The 15,200-nt window shown below is 44.7% G+C and overlaps 1 protein-coding gene across 1 annotated transcript in view; it reads left to right on the top strand.

Annotated features, from left to right (window-relative positions):
* SERINC4 (serine incorporator 4) overlaps positions 1-15,200 on the top strand; it is a 98,586-nt gene that overhangs the window by 24,681 nt on the left and 58,705 nt on the right. The window contains exons 6-7 of the mRNA XM_040342491.1: positions 6,650-6,743; positions 13,916-14,127. Coding sequence (XP_040198425.1) covers positions 6,650-6,743; positions 13,916-14,127 — 306 coding nt within the window. The remainder of the gene's footprint in view (positions 1-6,649; positions 6,744-13,915; positions 14,128-15,200) is intronic.

Genomic DNA, 15,200 nt, shown 5'->3' on the forward strand with positions numbered 1-15,200 from the left:
ACTCTAGCCTGTAACCTTCCTTGATGATCTGAAGGACATGAGGACTCTGGGTTATGCCCTCCCAAACGGGAAGGAACCTGGAGAGCCTGCCTCCTACCCTCTCGTCACTTGGGATCCTTTCCGCTGGGCTTGGGACTGGAAAAAAGAATCCCTCCTTTTGGTTTATCTTTCCCAAAACCCCAGCGTCTGTTGGGCGCCAATTTCCCAGCCCAGCAATCCCTCAAATGATAAGGAGGACTCACCCCTGGTGGTCTCCTCTGCAGCCAAATCTAGCAACGGGCGATCCTCGTCCATGGTGTGGGAGGACGCCAGGCCCTTCTCTCTCCCTGGCTGCTGTGTTGCTCCTGCCACGCTGAGGAAATGAATGCGGCGACTGACTCGGTGGAGGCCGCCATCTTGCCGAACGAGGGGGTGGGGCTACGTCATGACGCTGTGCGCGTCATCAAGCTGCGCCCAGCAGACGGCAGCGCCGCTCGGAGCGGCGCCCACGCCTCCACCATGCCTCCGCATCAGAGGATCCACAGGGGGGAAAAGCCTGCACCCGGCAAAGGTAGGGGGAAGGACGAGGGAAGAGAGGAAAAACGGCCTCTTCGGAGCACTAGGGCAGCCACTGTCCTAGGAGGCTCCGGTGTCCAGGGGGGATCTCTTCATGCTGACAATCCATCTTCATCCCCCCTAAACCAGAAAGTAAGGGGATAACCCCCCCCCCCCCGGGCAGGCGCAGAGCACCTGACTGGACCCCAAGGTACCCAGTACCTGTAGTTCAGACTCCAGGGAGGGGGACCAGCCCCAAGCCTTAGGTCACTAGACAAAACACAAAAAACGTTTCGCTGTAGGGGAAACACAATCAGAACTGAGCTACACGGGAGGGGTGGGGCCTTTTAACCTCTTTTTTGATTGTGTTTCCTGTCAGGTGGGCCAGTCTACTCCTAGCGTGCCGTCCTGGAAGACGAGGGAGAAATTAGCGCACACTATGATAAGTTAAGTCCAGTGAAGTATATGACATGCCCTGGGCTTAACTCTCTTATTTATATCTGACAGTTTTATAGTACTCCTGGAAGACAGCTATCACTGTAGATCTGGGAGAGCAACACTGATCCTTGTGAGCTCTGCATATTAATTAAGACCGTTTTCATTCTACATATTTCTAGTTCTACGGAGTCACTGACCAAATTAGTTTTTTTGTTTTAACTTCATTAAGGAGAGTTAAAAAGACTTGAACTATAAGGGAAAGTTCTCACCAAGTCCCCAAGAGATATAGGATGCCAGTGGGTAATTTATCTCATCAACATTCATCAGTTCTGAGCGGACTGACCCTATTATAAATGTTCAGTTAACAGTAATTTGCCAGCTAATGTACTGCATACAATAAAATGCGCCTTTAAATCTTTCCATGGTATTGGAACTTTTATATTGATTTTTGGGATGCTTCAAGATGCTTCATCACATCGATTGGTCTTTACTTTAAGATTAGTGGCTGTTTAAAGAAATTGGCTGTCAAGCTCCAGAAGTTGTGGGTGAGACGAGAATGAACTTGGACTGATGAACTAGAAAGAAAATGAGCGCTTTAGCAATGGGACCGTGATATATTCCAAACACTAGATCTTGTACTTTATTCTAAAGCCGTCAACTGGTTATAAATGATATAAAATGAATTCTGAATTGCAGTTTAATGTATAACATTTTTATAATGTGAGCCGTGACCGGAATATAAACAGCATTTTAATTTGGTTCAGAGCTTTCTGGAGACAAAAAAGTTCCGAGCAGTTTTAATGTGTTTATGCTCAATTACTATTATGTTCTAATTTTCAGTTGCGGTGACTGAGCTAAGCTCTTTCTAGGTACTGTAATCAGCTACATAATTGTGTCACTGGGGGGCACTGGACTCCCGGTGCCTAATCTCTAGAAAAGTATTTAGGAGTTAAGTCTTGAGGACATGAATAAGTTATGAGATCTACAGTGCTGCTTCACTACATTACAGGCATTGCAGAGGATTAACAGCACCACTAGAATGCAATCATCTTTAACTACAATGGAAGATTTATACAGGAAAATAATGTATTCCCATATATTACTCGCTTCTTCTGAAACTTACTATGGATGGGTTCCTGCTTGCGTTGACACTTTATAATTTGTTTCCCTCCTTCAAGTGATTTTAGGGAAAGTATAATGGCTTGTAGTCAGTATTATTATGTTTATAAGCTTATAAACATTTGTTTTATATCATTTTAAAATGATCTACCGTGCCTTGCAAAAGTATTCATACCCCTTGAAATTTTCCACATTTTGTCATGTTATAGACAAAAATGTAAATGTACTTTATTGGGATTTTATGTGATAGACCAACACAAAGTGGCACATTATTGTGAGGTAGAAGGAAAATGATAAATAGTTTTCAATTTTATTTTACAAATACTGGGGCAGATCCACGTACCGTATTTTCCGGCGTATAAGACGACTCGGCGTATAAGACGACCCCCTACTTTTCCAGGAAATTTTTTATTTTTTGGGATATACTCACTGTATAAGACTACCCCCTTTTTTTCCAAGCCCCACTGTGCCATTACATGCCCCCACTGTGCCATTACATGCCCCCACTGTGCCATTACTTGCCCCCACAGTGCCATCACATTACATGCCCCCACAGTGCCATCACATTACATGCCCCCACAGTGCCATCACATTAAATGCCACCACAGTGCCATCACATTAAATGCCACCACAGTGCCATCACATTACTTTCCCCCACAGTGCCATCACATTGCATGCCCCCACAGTGCCATCACATTGCATGCCCCCACAGTGCCATCACATTACATGCCCCCACTTTCCCCCCCACTGTGCCATCACTCACGTTTTGCAGGCCGGTGACAGTCTCCGTCTGCTACGAGCGTCCATGATTTCAAAGCCGCGCACCGTCTTCTTCTCAGCGTGTCCTGTGATTGGCAGAACACACATTTTCCCAGTAGCACCTCTGTTCTATGTTCCGCCAATCACGGATGCCTTCTCATCTCGTCCGAGGATGAGAAGGCATCCGTGATAGGCGGAAAACAGAACAGAGGGGCTGCTGGGAAGATTTCTGTTCCGCCTATCACAGGACAGCGAGGACGCGCTGAGAAGACGGCGCGCAGCTTTGAAATTATGACGATCGCAGCTGCACGGAGACCGTACCCGGCGTATAAGACGACCCCCGACTTTGGATGCATTTTTTTGCATCCAAAAAGTCATCTTATACGCCGGAAAATACGGTACATTTAGATAGGTGCAGCGTATCAGAGATACGCTACGCCGCTGTAACTTACTTTTGAATTCTTTGAATCCACAAGGAATTTGCGCCGTAAGTTACGGCAGCGTAGTGTATCTCTCGGCGCGTAATTTAAATCGGCGGGTAGGGGGCGTGATTCATTTAAATGAAGCGCGTCCCCGCGCCGAATGAACTGTGCATGCTTCGTTTCGAAATTTCCCGCCGTGCATTGCGCGAAATGACGTCGCAACGACGTCATTTTTTAACATCCCTATTCCTCGACGACTTACGCAAAAAAAAAAATTCAAATTTCGATGCGGGAACGACGGCCATACTTAACATGGCAAGTCTATCTATACGCCGCAAAATAGCAGCTTTTGCGGCGGTAAAACGGACTAGAGACGATGTAATAGAATGCGACGGCTGCTTGTACGTTCGTGGATGGTCAGAAAAAGCTAATTAGCATACCCGAGGTGGAGAACGACGCAAACTCCACCCAGCGGACGCCGAAGTATTGCATCTACGATCCGAAGGCGTACGAAGCCGTACGCCTGTCGGATCAAACCCAGATGCCATCGTATCTTGGTTTTAGGATTCAAACTAAAGATACGACGCGGGACATTTGAAAGTACGCCGACGCATCAGTAGATACGCCGGCGTACTCTCTCTCTGGATCTGGCCCACTGTATATACTCGAGTATAAGCCGACCCGAATATAAGCCGAGGCACCTAATTTTACCACAAAAAATGGGAGAATTTATTGACTATATAAGCCTAGGGTGTCCACCTAGGGTGTCCACCGGCATGCCTCACTGTGCCTCACTTTGCCTCACTGTGTCCATGCCCATGCCTCACTGTGTCCATGACTGTGTCCATGACTAGACTGACGTTTAACATGGGAGTCTATGGAAGGGGTGCCCGGCTTTGAAAAATCGGTGCTCCCCAGCCGTAGGTCCCCCAGACAACAAACTTTGTACACTTGGAGAAATGGGGCTACATGTGTGCCGGTACCGTGTCCCCAAAGTCACCGGAGAAATGACCGTTTAACATGGGAGTCTACGCAAGGGGTGCCCGGCTTTGAAAAATCGGTGCTCCCCAGCCGTAGGTCCCCCCAGACAACAAACTTTGTACACTTGGAGAAATGTGGCTACATGTGTGCCGGTACCGTGTCCCCAAAGTCACCAGAGAAATTACCGTTTAACATGGGAGTCTATGGAAGGGGTGCCCGGCTTTGAAAAATCGGTGCTCCCCAGCCGTAGGTCCCCCAGACAACAAACTTTGCACACTTGGAGAAATGGGGCTACAGGTGTGCCGGTACCGTGTCCCCAAAGTCACCGGAGAAATGAATGTTTAACATGGGAGTCTATGGAAGGGGTGCCCGGCTTTGAAAAATCGGTGCTCCCCGGCCGTAGGTTCCTGGACAGCAAACTTTGCTCACTTGTAGAGGAAGAGTGGGGCTACATGTGTGGCTAGTTTGGAGTCCAGGGGACCTACGTCCGGCTGGTACCAAGTCCCCAAAGTTCAAGAGATCAGGCGCACAAAGGTGACTCGAGTATAAGCCGAAGGGGGGCATTTTCAGCACACAAAAAATGTGCTAAAAAACTTGGCTTATACTCGAATATATACGGTAAATATCTGAAAAGTTTGGCGTGTATTTGTATTCAGCCCCCTCTGAGTCAATACTTTGTAGAACGACCTTTCACTGCAATTACAGATGCAGGTCTTTTTGGGGATGTCTCTACTAGCTTTGCACATCTAGAGAGTGACATTTTGCCCATTCTACTTTTCAAAATAACTTAAGCTCTGTCACAGCATTTTTCCAGTCTTGCCACAGATTCTCAAGTGGATTTTCAAGTCTTTTGCAGACTCTAACAGGTTTTCTTCTAAGATTGCCCTGTATTTGGCTCCATCCATCTTCCCATCAACTCTGACCAGCTTCCCTGTCCCTGCTGAAGAAAATCATCCCCACAACATGATGCTACCACCACCATGTTTCACAGTGGGGATGGTGTGTTCAGGGTGATGTGCAGTGTTAGTTTTCAGCCACACATAGCGTTTTGCTTTTAGGCCAAAAAGTTCCATTTTGGTCTCATCTGACCAGAGCACCTTCTTCTACATGTTTGCTGATTCTCCCACATGGCTTCTCGCAAACTGCAAACTGGACTTCTTATGGCTTTCTTTCAACAATGACTTTCGTTTTGCCACTCTTCCATAAAGGGCAGATTTGTGGAGAGCACGACTAATAGTTGTCCAGTGTACAGATTCTCCCACCTGAGCTGTGGATCTCTGCAGCTCCTCCAGAGTTACCATGGGCCTCTTGGCTCCTTCTCTGATTAATGATCTCCTTGCCCGACCATGTCTTGGTAGGTTTGCAGTTGTGCCGTACTCTTTCCAATTTCCGACGATGGATTGAACGGAGCTCTGTGAGATGTTCAAAGCTTGGGATATGTTTTTATAACCTAACCCTGCTTTAAACTTCTCCACAACTTTATCCCTGACCTTTCTGGGGTGTTCCTTGGTCCTCATGATGCTGTTTGTTCACTAAGGTTTTCTAATAAACCAGAGGACATCACAGGATAGCTGTATTTATACTGAGATTAAATTACACACAGGTGGACCCTATTTACTAATTAGGTGACTTCTGAGGGCAATTGGTTCCACTAGATGTTAGTTAGGGGTTTCAGAGTAAAGGGGGCTGAATACAAATGCACACCACACTTTTCACATATTTATTTGTAAAATATTTTGAAAACCATTTATCATTTTCTTCCACTTCACAATTATGTGCCACTGCGTGTTGGTCTATTGCAGAAAATCCCAATAAAATACATTTACGTTTTTGGTTGTAACATGACAAAATGTGGAAAATTTCAAGGGGTGGGAATACTTTTTCAAGGCACTGTATATACATTTTTTCATTGTATTCATAAATATTTAATATAGGCGTGCATCTGTGCCACCCGGTTTTCAGAATGTGCAGCACTATCTGATACGTAAATTAGTCAAACAGAGTGTTCCTGACACCCTGTGCACTGTGAAGAGGACTGGGCATCAAAGAAGAGAGGATTTCTATAGGAACCATCAGCCTGCAGGGTCGGGGCCATTCTTTATTACAGCCAGGATATGTGACTGCAGTTGCAGCAAATTATTTATTTTTTTATCAAACTTCAGTTAGACAAAAAGGTGCCATATTAGTTTTTTATTAGTAAATTTCTAGTAGTAGATCCCACCGTTTCTATCATAATACATAATACTAATTTGATTTGATGTGAAAAAATATAAGCCCATACGAAATAAATGAATGAAAAAAAAAATGGATGAATGAAGTTTAGGAAGTTTAGCCTAATTTACCTGAAACCAAACCAATCTCCGAAATACCTGAAACTCTTTTTTTTGTCTCCGCAGTGTGGCATTATATTGGTGTATGTGGTGGATTCTCCTTTGTCCTCATCCAGCTCATACTGATAACAGCATTTGCTCACACCTGGAACAAGAACTGGTGAGATGTATTATTTTTTTACTCCCATGTTATAGTTAGTCACCACATGGGGGCAGTATTGGCAAGGTGCCAGAAACAAGTCTGCTTTTCTTAGCCAATATGTTTGTAGATTTTTTTTATCTTCTTCCTGGGTGAATGTTCTTTTTCACAGAACAGATTAAAAGCGACAAAACGCCCGTAGAAACGCTTGTTGTCACGCTTGAATCGAGCGTTTCCATTTGTTTCTATGGGAATACAAACGTTCAAAAACGCCCAAATCTGCCCGATTCGCGGGTCCAGAACTTGTTTGAGCTTCAGGCGTTCGGCGTCGGGCGTTTTGGAGTGGAGAACCATCTCCATTGAGAATAATGTATTTTTTCCCCTCTAGCGTTTTGGAGCTTCACGCTTCAGGCGACAAAACGCTCAGGTGTGAATGCAGCCTAAGAGGCAATAGGCATGTTTAAATTCCAAATTTTAGTTTAAAGAGATGAGGGAGTTAAAGAAAAACTCCACCTTCTTCAAAATAATAAATGCATCCATATTGCAAAAAAAAAATGTGCATTATTTTTTTGCCTGCAAAGAATTGCAACTCCGAGCAATGGCTCTTGCAGACCATTTCTTGAGCTCTGGTCTGTATCTCGCTACAGATCTTCAGCAACAGAGCTGGAGGAAGTATCAGTGCCACGGTGGAAAATGGGACTTGTAGTTTTATCATCCACAAATCCCTGTAAATGAATGCCAAGGCTGTTCAGGTGGAGCCATGCACAGCTTCACCGATTTCAAACTTGACAGTAGATGGCGGGTTTGGAAAATCCATGCATTCTGCCATTTGGGGAGGTTTGAGGCTGGACTGTGGTCATGTTTGGTTTTACACCCTTAAGCCTCGTACACACGACCGAGGAACTCGACGGGTGAAACACATCGTTTTCCTCGTCGAGTTCCTTGTCAGGCTGTCGAGGACCTCGACAAGCCAATTTTCTCCATTCCCGTCAAGGAAGTAGAGAACATGCTCTCTTTTTGGCTCGTCGAGTTTCTCGACAGTTTCCTCAATGAAAATGTACACACGACCGGTTTCCTCCGCTAATTTTGCGACGCTATACGGCAGTATAGCCGCGCTGTCCCAATGACTTCAATGGGCGGGAGCGGTGAATGAGCAGTATACACGCCGCTCCTTCACCGCTCCAAAGATGCAGCTAGCAGGACTTTTATCACATCCTGCTAGCGCACCGCTCCAGTGTGAAATCCCTCGCGGTTTTACACTGGAGGAACAGCAGCCGCTGTTTCAGGTCAGTTTGCAGTCGCTATTTTTAGCGCAATAGCGCCTGGAAACCGACCCAGTTTGAAAGGGGTCTTAGGCTGACCACAATAAAAGGCCGCTCTAAAATTTGCAGTTTTACTGTATGGGGGGGGGGGGGGGGGGGTCCGAAAAACCAGTCAGTATCTGGTGTGACCACCATTTGCCTCACGCAGTGCAGCACATCTCCTTTGCATAGAGTTGATCAGGTTGTTGATTGTGGCCTGTAGAATGTTGGTCCATTCCTCTTCAGTGGCCATGGAAAGTTGCTGGATATTGGCAGGAACCGGAATACACTGTCGTATATGCCGATCCAGAGCATCCCAAACATGCTCAATGGATGACATGTCCGGTGAGTATGCTGGCCATGCAAGAACTGGGATGTTTTCAGCTTCAGGGAATTGTGTACCGATCCTTGCAACATGGGGCCATGCATTATCATGCTGCAACATGAGGTGATAGTCGTGGATGAATGGCACAACAATGGGCCTCAGGATCTCGTCTCAAAAAAAAGTTAAAAACATTGTATCACATCAAAGGAATAAACTTCTGTATGTAAACGTTTAATCATTTAAACACCAATAGCCAGATTCAGAGAGGTTTACGCCGGTGTATCAGTATACGCCGTCGTAACTCTGAATCTGCGCCGTAGTAAATTTAAGTGTATTCTCAAATTGAGATACACTTAAATCTAGCTAAGATACGACGGCGGGCGCCGTCGTATCTTAGCTGTCTATTTAGGCCGGCCGCTAGGGGCGTGTACGCTGATTTACGCCTAGAATGCGTAAATCAGCGAGATACGCCTATTCTCGAACGTACGCTTGCCCGTCGCAGTAAAGATACTCCGTTTACGTAAGGCGTTTTCAGGCGTAAAGATATTCCACCAAAAAGATGCCCCAGCCAATGTTAAGTATGGACGTCGGTCCTGCGTCAATTTTTAAATTTTTTACGTCGTTTGCGTAAGTCGTCTGTGAATGGGGCTGGGCGTAATTTACGTTCACGTCGAAACCAATGAGTCTTTGCGGCATAATTTGGAGCATGCGCACTGGAATACGTCCACGGACAGCGCATGCGCCGTTCGATAAAAACGTGGGGTCATGCTTTATTTACATAAAACACACCCACCTCTTCACAATTTGAATTAGGCGCGCTTAGGCCGGCACATTTACGCTACGCCGCCGTAACTTAGGATGCAAGTGCTTTGTGAATACAGTACTTGCCTCTCTAACTTACGGCGGCGTAGCGTATATGAAATACGCTACGCCTGCCTAACGTTAGGCGCAACTTTTTGAATCCAGCTACAAACCTTTTTCTGACAGCTCTTTTCAAGTTAAAATCATTTTTTTTTTTTGCTAGAAAATTACTTAGAACCCCCAAACATTATATATATTTTTAGTAGAGACCCTAGAGAATAAAATGGCGGTTGTTGCAATATTTTATGTTGCACTGTATTTGCGCAGTGCAATTTTTTTTGGAAAAAATTACTTTAAAGGGGAGTTCCAGCCTTTTTTTAAGTTTATTAAAAGTCAGCAGCTACAAAAAGTGTAGCTGCTGGCTTTTAATAAACAGACACTTACCTGCTCCACGGCTCTAGCTCCTCGCCGGCCGGGGCTCCGCTCCTCGCCCCCCCTCGCCGGCCGGTGTCTTCATTCCTAGTATGGGCACCCGGCAGTGACAGCTTTCGGCTTCACGGCCGGGCACCCACTGCGCATGCGCGAGCGGCACGGCGCCGTCCGATTGGACAGGCGCTCGCCTACAGGGAGGGGCTGCAATAAGGCGATTAAGCTAATCGCCTTACCAGCCGCTCGGCGGAAGGAGGAAGTGGGACAGGAAGTCCCCTTCTCCTGAACCCCCCACTCCCCCCCACCAAAAAATTACATGCCAAATGTGCCATGTAAGGGGGCAAGGAGTGGGTTAAGCGGAAGTTCCATTTTTAGGTGGAACTCCGCTTTAACCACTAGCCGACCGCGCACCGCCGTTCTACGTCGGCAGGTCGGCTCGGCTGGGCGAGAGCACGTAGTATAACGTCCTCTCTCTCAGCCGCCACTAGATCAGTGTTTCCCCTAGTGAGGCCACCCCCCCCCCACAGTAAGAACACACAAGGGACATACTTAACCCCTTCCCCGCCCCCTAGTGTTAACCCCTTCACTGCCAGTAGCATTTTTATAGTAATCCAATGCATTTTTATAGCACTGATCGCTATAAAAATGCCAATGGTCCCAAAAATGTGTCAAAAGTGTCCGAAGTGTCCGCCATAATGTCGCAATACCGAAAAAAAATCACTGATCGCCGCCATTACTAGTAAAAAAAATATATTAATAAAAATGACATAAAAATACCCCCTTTTTTGTAAACGCTATAACTTTTGCGCAAACCAATCAATAAACGCTTATTGCGATTTTTTTTTACGAAAAATATGTAGAAGAATACGTATCGGCCTAAACTGAGGAAAAAAAATGTTTTTTTATATATTTTTGGGGGATATTTATTACAGCAAAAAGTAAAAAATATTAATTTTTTTCAAAATTGTCGCTCTATTTTTGTTTATAGCGCAAAAAATAAAGGTGATCAAATACCCCCAAAAGAAAGCTCTATTTGTGGGAAAAAAAGGACGCCAATTTTGTTTGGGAGCCACGTCGCACGACCGCGCAATTGTCTGTTAAAGCGACGCAGTCCCGAATCGCAAAAAGTACTCTGGTCTTTGGGCAGCAATATGGTCCCGGGGTTAAGTAGTTAATGAATTAAAAAAAAATAGCCAGTAAAGTTAGCCCTGTTTTTTTTTGTATAAATGTAAAAGATTTTACGCCGTGAGAATCGTGAGAGAATCGTGATCTTCATTGTAAGCAAAAAAATTGTGATTCTCATTTTGGCCAGAATCGTGCAGCTCTAGTGTATGTATAAATGAGGATTACAGAAGTGGCATCCATTATTGTGGATTTCAGTCATGATACCACTAAAAATCCCTGTTTTTTTTTCTAAACGTTGGCCTTGCTAATAATGATACATTGCTGTCCTCAAAGTTCTAGACCAGCTTTTCTCAACCAGGGTTCTGTTGAACTCTAAGGCCCCGTACACACGGCCAAGGAACTCGACGTGCCAAACACGTCGAGTTCCTCGGTGAGTTCAGGGATGGGCCGCCTTCTCCCATAGAACAACGAGAAAATAGAGAACATGTTCTCTATTTTCTCGACGAGTTCCTCGGCGGCTCCATCGGGCCAAAAGTGTACAGACGACAGAGTTTCTCGGCAGAATCCGGGTTTGACCGAGTTTCTCTGTGAATTCTGCCGAGAAACTCTGTCGTGTGTACGAGGCCTAAGATTCCTCCACAGGTTGCCAGGGGTTCCTTGGGCAATGAACAACTTCTACCTCTGAGATGAGTAACCACTGACACCATCGATCTTTTTAGCTACTTGTAAGGGGCTTTTATTTCTAGTGCCTGCAAACGTAGGGGGCATCCTACCCAGTAAGGTACCTCGATCTGTAAATTGCGTTCATTGGGCCCCAAAAAAGTACCGTATTTATCGGGGTATAGCGCGCTCCCGCGTATAGCGCGCACCCCTAAAGTTGCCCCCATTCCTGTGGAAAAAAAGATTTTTTTGTACTTACAGTTTTGGTGTCTTGCGCGGCGTCCATCGGCGAATCCGGCGTCCGTCTGAGGCTTTGGGTGTTCTCTTCGTCGGGTCCGGCGTCCTCGCATCCTCCCCGCTCGTTTTCCCGCGCCGAGTTTTGAATACTGCGCCAGCATATACCGAGCGCAATACACTCAGGCAGGCTCGGCAACTGTCGCGCTCACGTGCTGTACGTCCTGTACGTCCAGGACGTGACCGCGGAAGAAGCCGAGACTGGCCGACTATACCCGAGTGTACTGCGCTCGGTATATGTCGGCGCAGTATTCAAAACTCGGCGCGGGAAAGCGGGTATCGGCGTATATCGCGCACCCACGATTTTGCCCTGATTTTCAGGGCAAAAAAGTGTGCGATATACGCCGATAAATACGGTATTTCATGGGGTTCCTTTGTGTATAAAATTGAGAAAGGCTGTTCTAGACAGTTTGATCTCTTTAACCTCCCTGGTGGTATGATTCTGTCTGGAATTACGTACCAAAAGCGGTACAATTATTTTGCAAGGAAATTTGGCGTTTTATACTGTAGGCCTGTAATTTTTTGAAATAACTCACTTAAATCTGACCAAGCAAGAGTCTTGTAGGCATCCCGGGTATGATTTTTTTTTAAAAACAAAATTATAAATTATAATATAATAAATAATTATAAATAATTATAACAAATAATAATATAATTATAATAAAAATTATTCAATAATGTAATCAACTCAAAATCACTGAAATTTGCTCAGTTGCAGAATTGTCGCTGTCATTATTTTTTTTTTTTATGACGAATTTCCCCACAAATCGCTATCGCACATTTCTGCAAGTGATTATAATTTATTATCGCTGTTTTCTAGCTGATCTAAAACCATTTTTGACATAAAGGGACACTTTTGGACAATCTACAGTTTTTAGGCAGAAATTACATTTTTTTTTTTTTATAAAAGTACATGTAGGACACTGGGCAGACCACTAGGGACAAGGGGGTGTGTATTTTTTACATACAGTACTGTAATCTATAAGATTACAGTATACTGTATGTAATGTGTTTGTTTACTTTTTTGAATTTGGCGCCGTTCTCCGCTCCCGTGCGTCGTAACGTCGCAGGGAATGGAGATCGGCGGCACACGAGGAGACTGTGAATCAAGAGAGGAGGTCCCGCTCGCTCACACAGCGGGGTGGCATCGCTGGATCCAGGGACAAGGTGAGTAACTTGCCTGTGGATCCAGCGAAAGGTAAGCCGCGCCGCTGCACGTCCACCCCGAGCGTGACTCGGGGATACCGATCTTAGCATTGAAAACCAACCCCGAGTCACGCTCAGGTTTACCGCCAGGGAGGTTAACAAATGCTGTGTTTCTCCTTTTATTGTTCTCTGTTGTTGTTCAGCAACGGGGAAGAACGGGGAGAGCCGTATGTAAACACGGCTTCCCCGTGCTTCACTATGGCGCTGCATCGATCGAGTGATCCCTTTTATAGGGAGACTCGATCGATGATGTCAGTCCTACAGCCACACCCCCCTACAGTTGTAAACACACACTAGGTGAACACTAAATCCTACAGCGCCCCCTGTGGTTAACTCCCAAACTGCAACTGTCATTTTCACAATAAACAATGCAATTTAAATGCATTTTTTGCTGTGAAAATGACAATGGTCCCAAAAATGTGTCAAAATTGTCCGAAGTGTCTGCCATAATGATGCAGTCACGACAAAAATCGCTGATCGCCGCCATTAGTAGTAAAAAAATAATAATTTATAAAAATGCAATAAAACTATCCCCTATTTTGTAAACGCTATAAATTTTGCGCAAACCAATCGATAAACGCTTATTGCGATTTTTTTTACCAAAAATAGGTAGAAGAATACGTATCGGCCTAAACTGAGAATTTTTTTTTTTTTATATATATATATGTTTTTGGGGGATATTTATTATAGCAAAAAGTAAAAAATATTGAATTTTTTTCAAAATTGTCGCTCTATTTTTGTTTATAGCGCAAAAAATAAAAACCGCAGAGGTGATCAAATACCACCAAAAGAAAGCTCTATTTGTGGGGAAAAAAGGACGCCAATTTTGTTTGGGAGCCACGTCGCACGACCGCGCAATCGTCTGTTAAAGCGACGCAGTGCCGAATTGTAAAAACCCCTTGGGTCATGTAGCAGCATATTGGTCCGGTCCTTAAGTGGTTAAAGGAGCAGGATAAAAAATTTTTGGGTGGGTTAACAAACACTTTAATATGTGAAATAAATGGTTCTACGTGGCTTGTGTTGTGAATTCTTGTGTCTTCTCTTTCTTCCAGGCTGACCGGTGCTTCTAAAGACAAGCGCTGGTATATTGCTGTCCTATTCACCACACTCCTCTTCTATTCCATTGCCTCCCTGGCCTTCTATTTACTATACAAGTATTTCACCCATCCTGCTGGCTGCCTACTGAACAAAGGACTCATCAGTATTAACATCTTCCTGTGTATAATCATGTCCTTCATTTCAATCACACCTTGTGTACAGCTCAGTAAGTCTTCTTTTACTGTGTACATTGTATTTTTTGGATCTACAGGCTCAGAACTTATTCAATGAAGTCAATTATGGATTTTTGATCCTGAGATTGTTGATCCAGGGAATATTTAGATTATCTTCTGGGCGATCAGAAAGGAATGTTTTCTCCCATTGTGGCAAATTGGATCTTGCTCATTGGGGTTTTTGGCCTTCCTCTGGTTCAACTGGGGGTATATGTGGTTTATATGGAGATTTTCTATTTATTCGTTTTTTTTTAAAGGTTGAACAAGATGGACTTTTATTTTCAACTTGACTAACTATGTATGTAACTACGTAATGAAAAGAGTATTTGGTCATATCTACTAATCGGATTTTAAGGGATAAAGTAACAAGCTCACCTGATACTTTTTTTTTTTTTATCAAAAAGAGTTTTATTTTAAAAAAAGTAAAACAGATAGCAAAGGAACAATAGAGATAAAGTACTGTTAGGACAGCCACACACAAATATCGGGCATTTGCCGATAACTCTGTATGTATCGTTGAATAAACAATGATAAGAAACATAGTTACCAAGGGCCAGATTCACCAAAGAGATACAACGACGTTTCTCCTGATACTCCGTCGTATCTCTGTTTCTATCTATGCGACTGATTCATAGAACCAGTTACGCATAGATATCCATAAGATCCGACAGGTGTAATTGTTTTACACTGTCGGATCTTAGGATGCAATACCGCGGCCGCCGCTGGGTGGAGTTTGCGTCGTAAACCAGCGTCGGGTATGCAAATTAGCAGTTACGGCGGATCCCCGACGGATTTTCACGTTCGCTACGTCGCTGCTAGTCTAGTTTCCCGTCGCAAAGTTAGTCGTCGTTTGACCTGCCCTAACTTTAGTCAACAATCGTATTGCTGTCTAAAGTATGGCACACGCCCATTTGAATTGGCCCGCCTTGCGCCAGAGGCCGCCGGCGTAGTTTTCATCGCAAGTGCTTTGTGAATCAGGCACTTGCGATGAAAACTTGCGGCGGTGTAACGTATCTACGATACGTTACGCCGCCGCAGTTCTATGTGAATCTGGCCCCAAGTCTGG

Source organism: Rana temporaria, chromosome 3 (genome assembly GCF_905171775.1).
Source record: "Rana temporaria chromosome 3, aRanTem1.1, whole genome shotgun sequence".
NCBI lineage: Eukaryota > Metazoa > Chordata > Amphibia > Anura > Ranidae > Rana > Rana temporaria.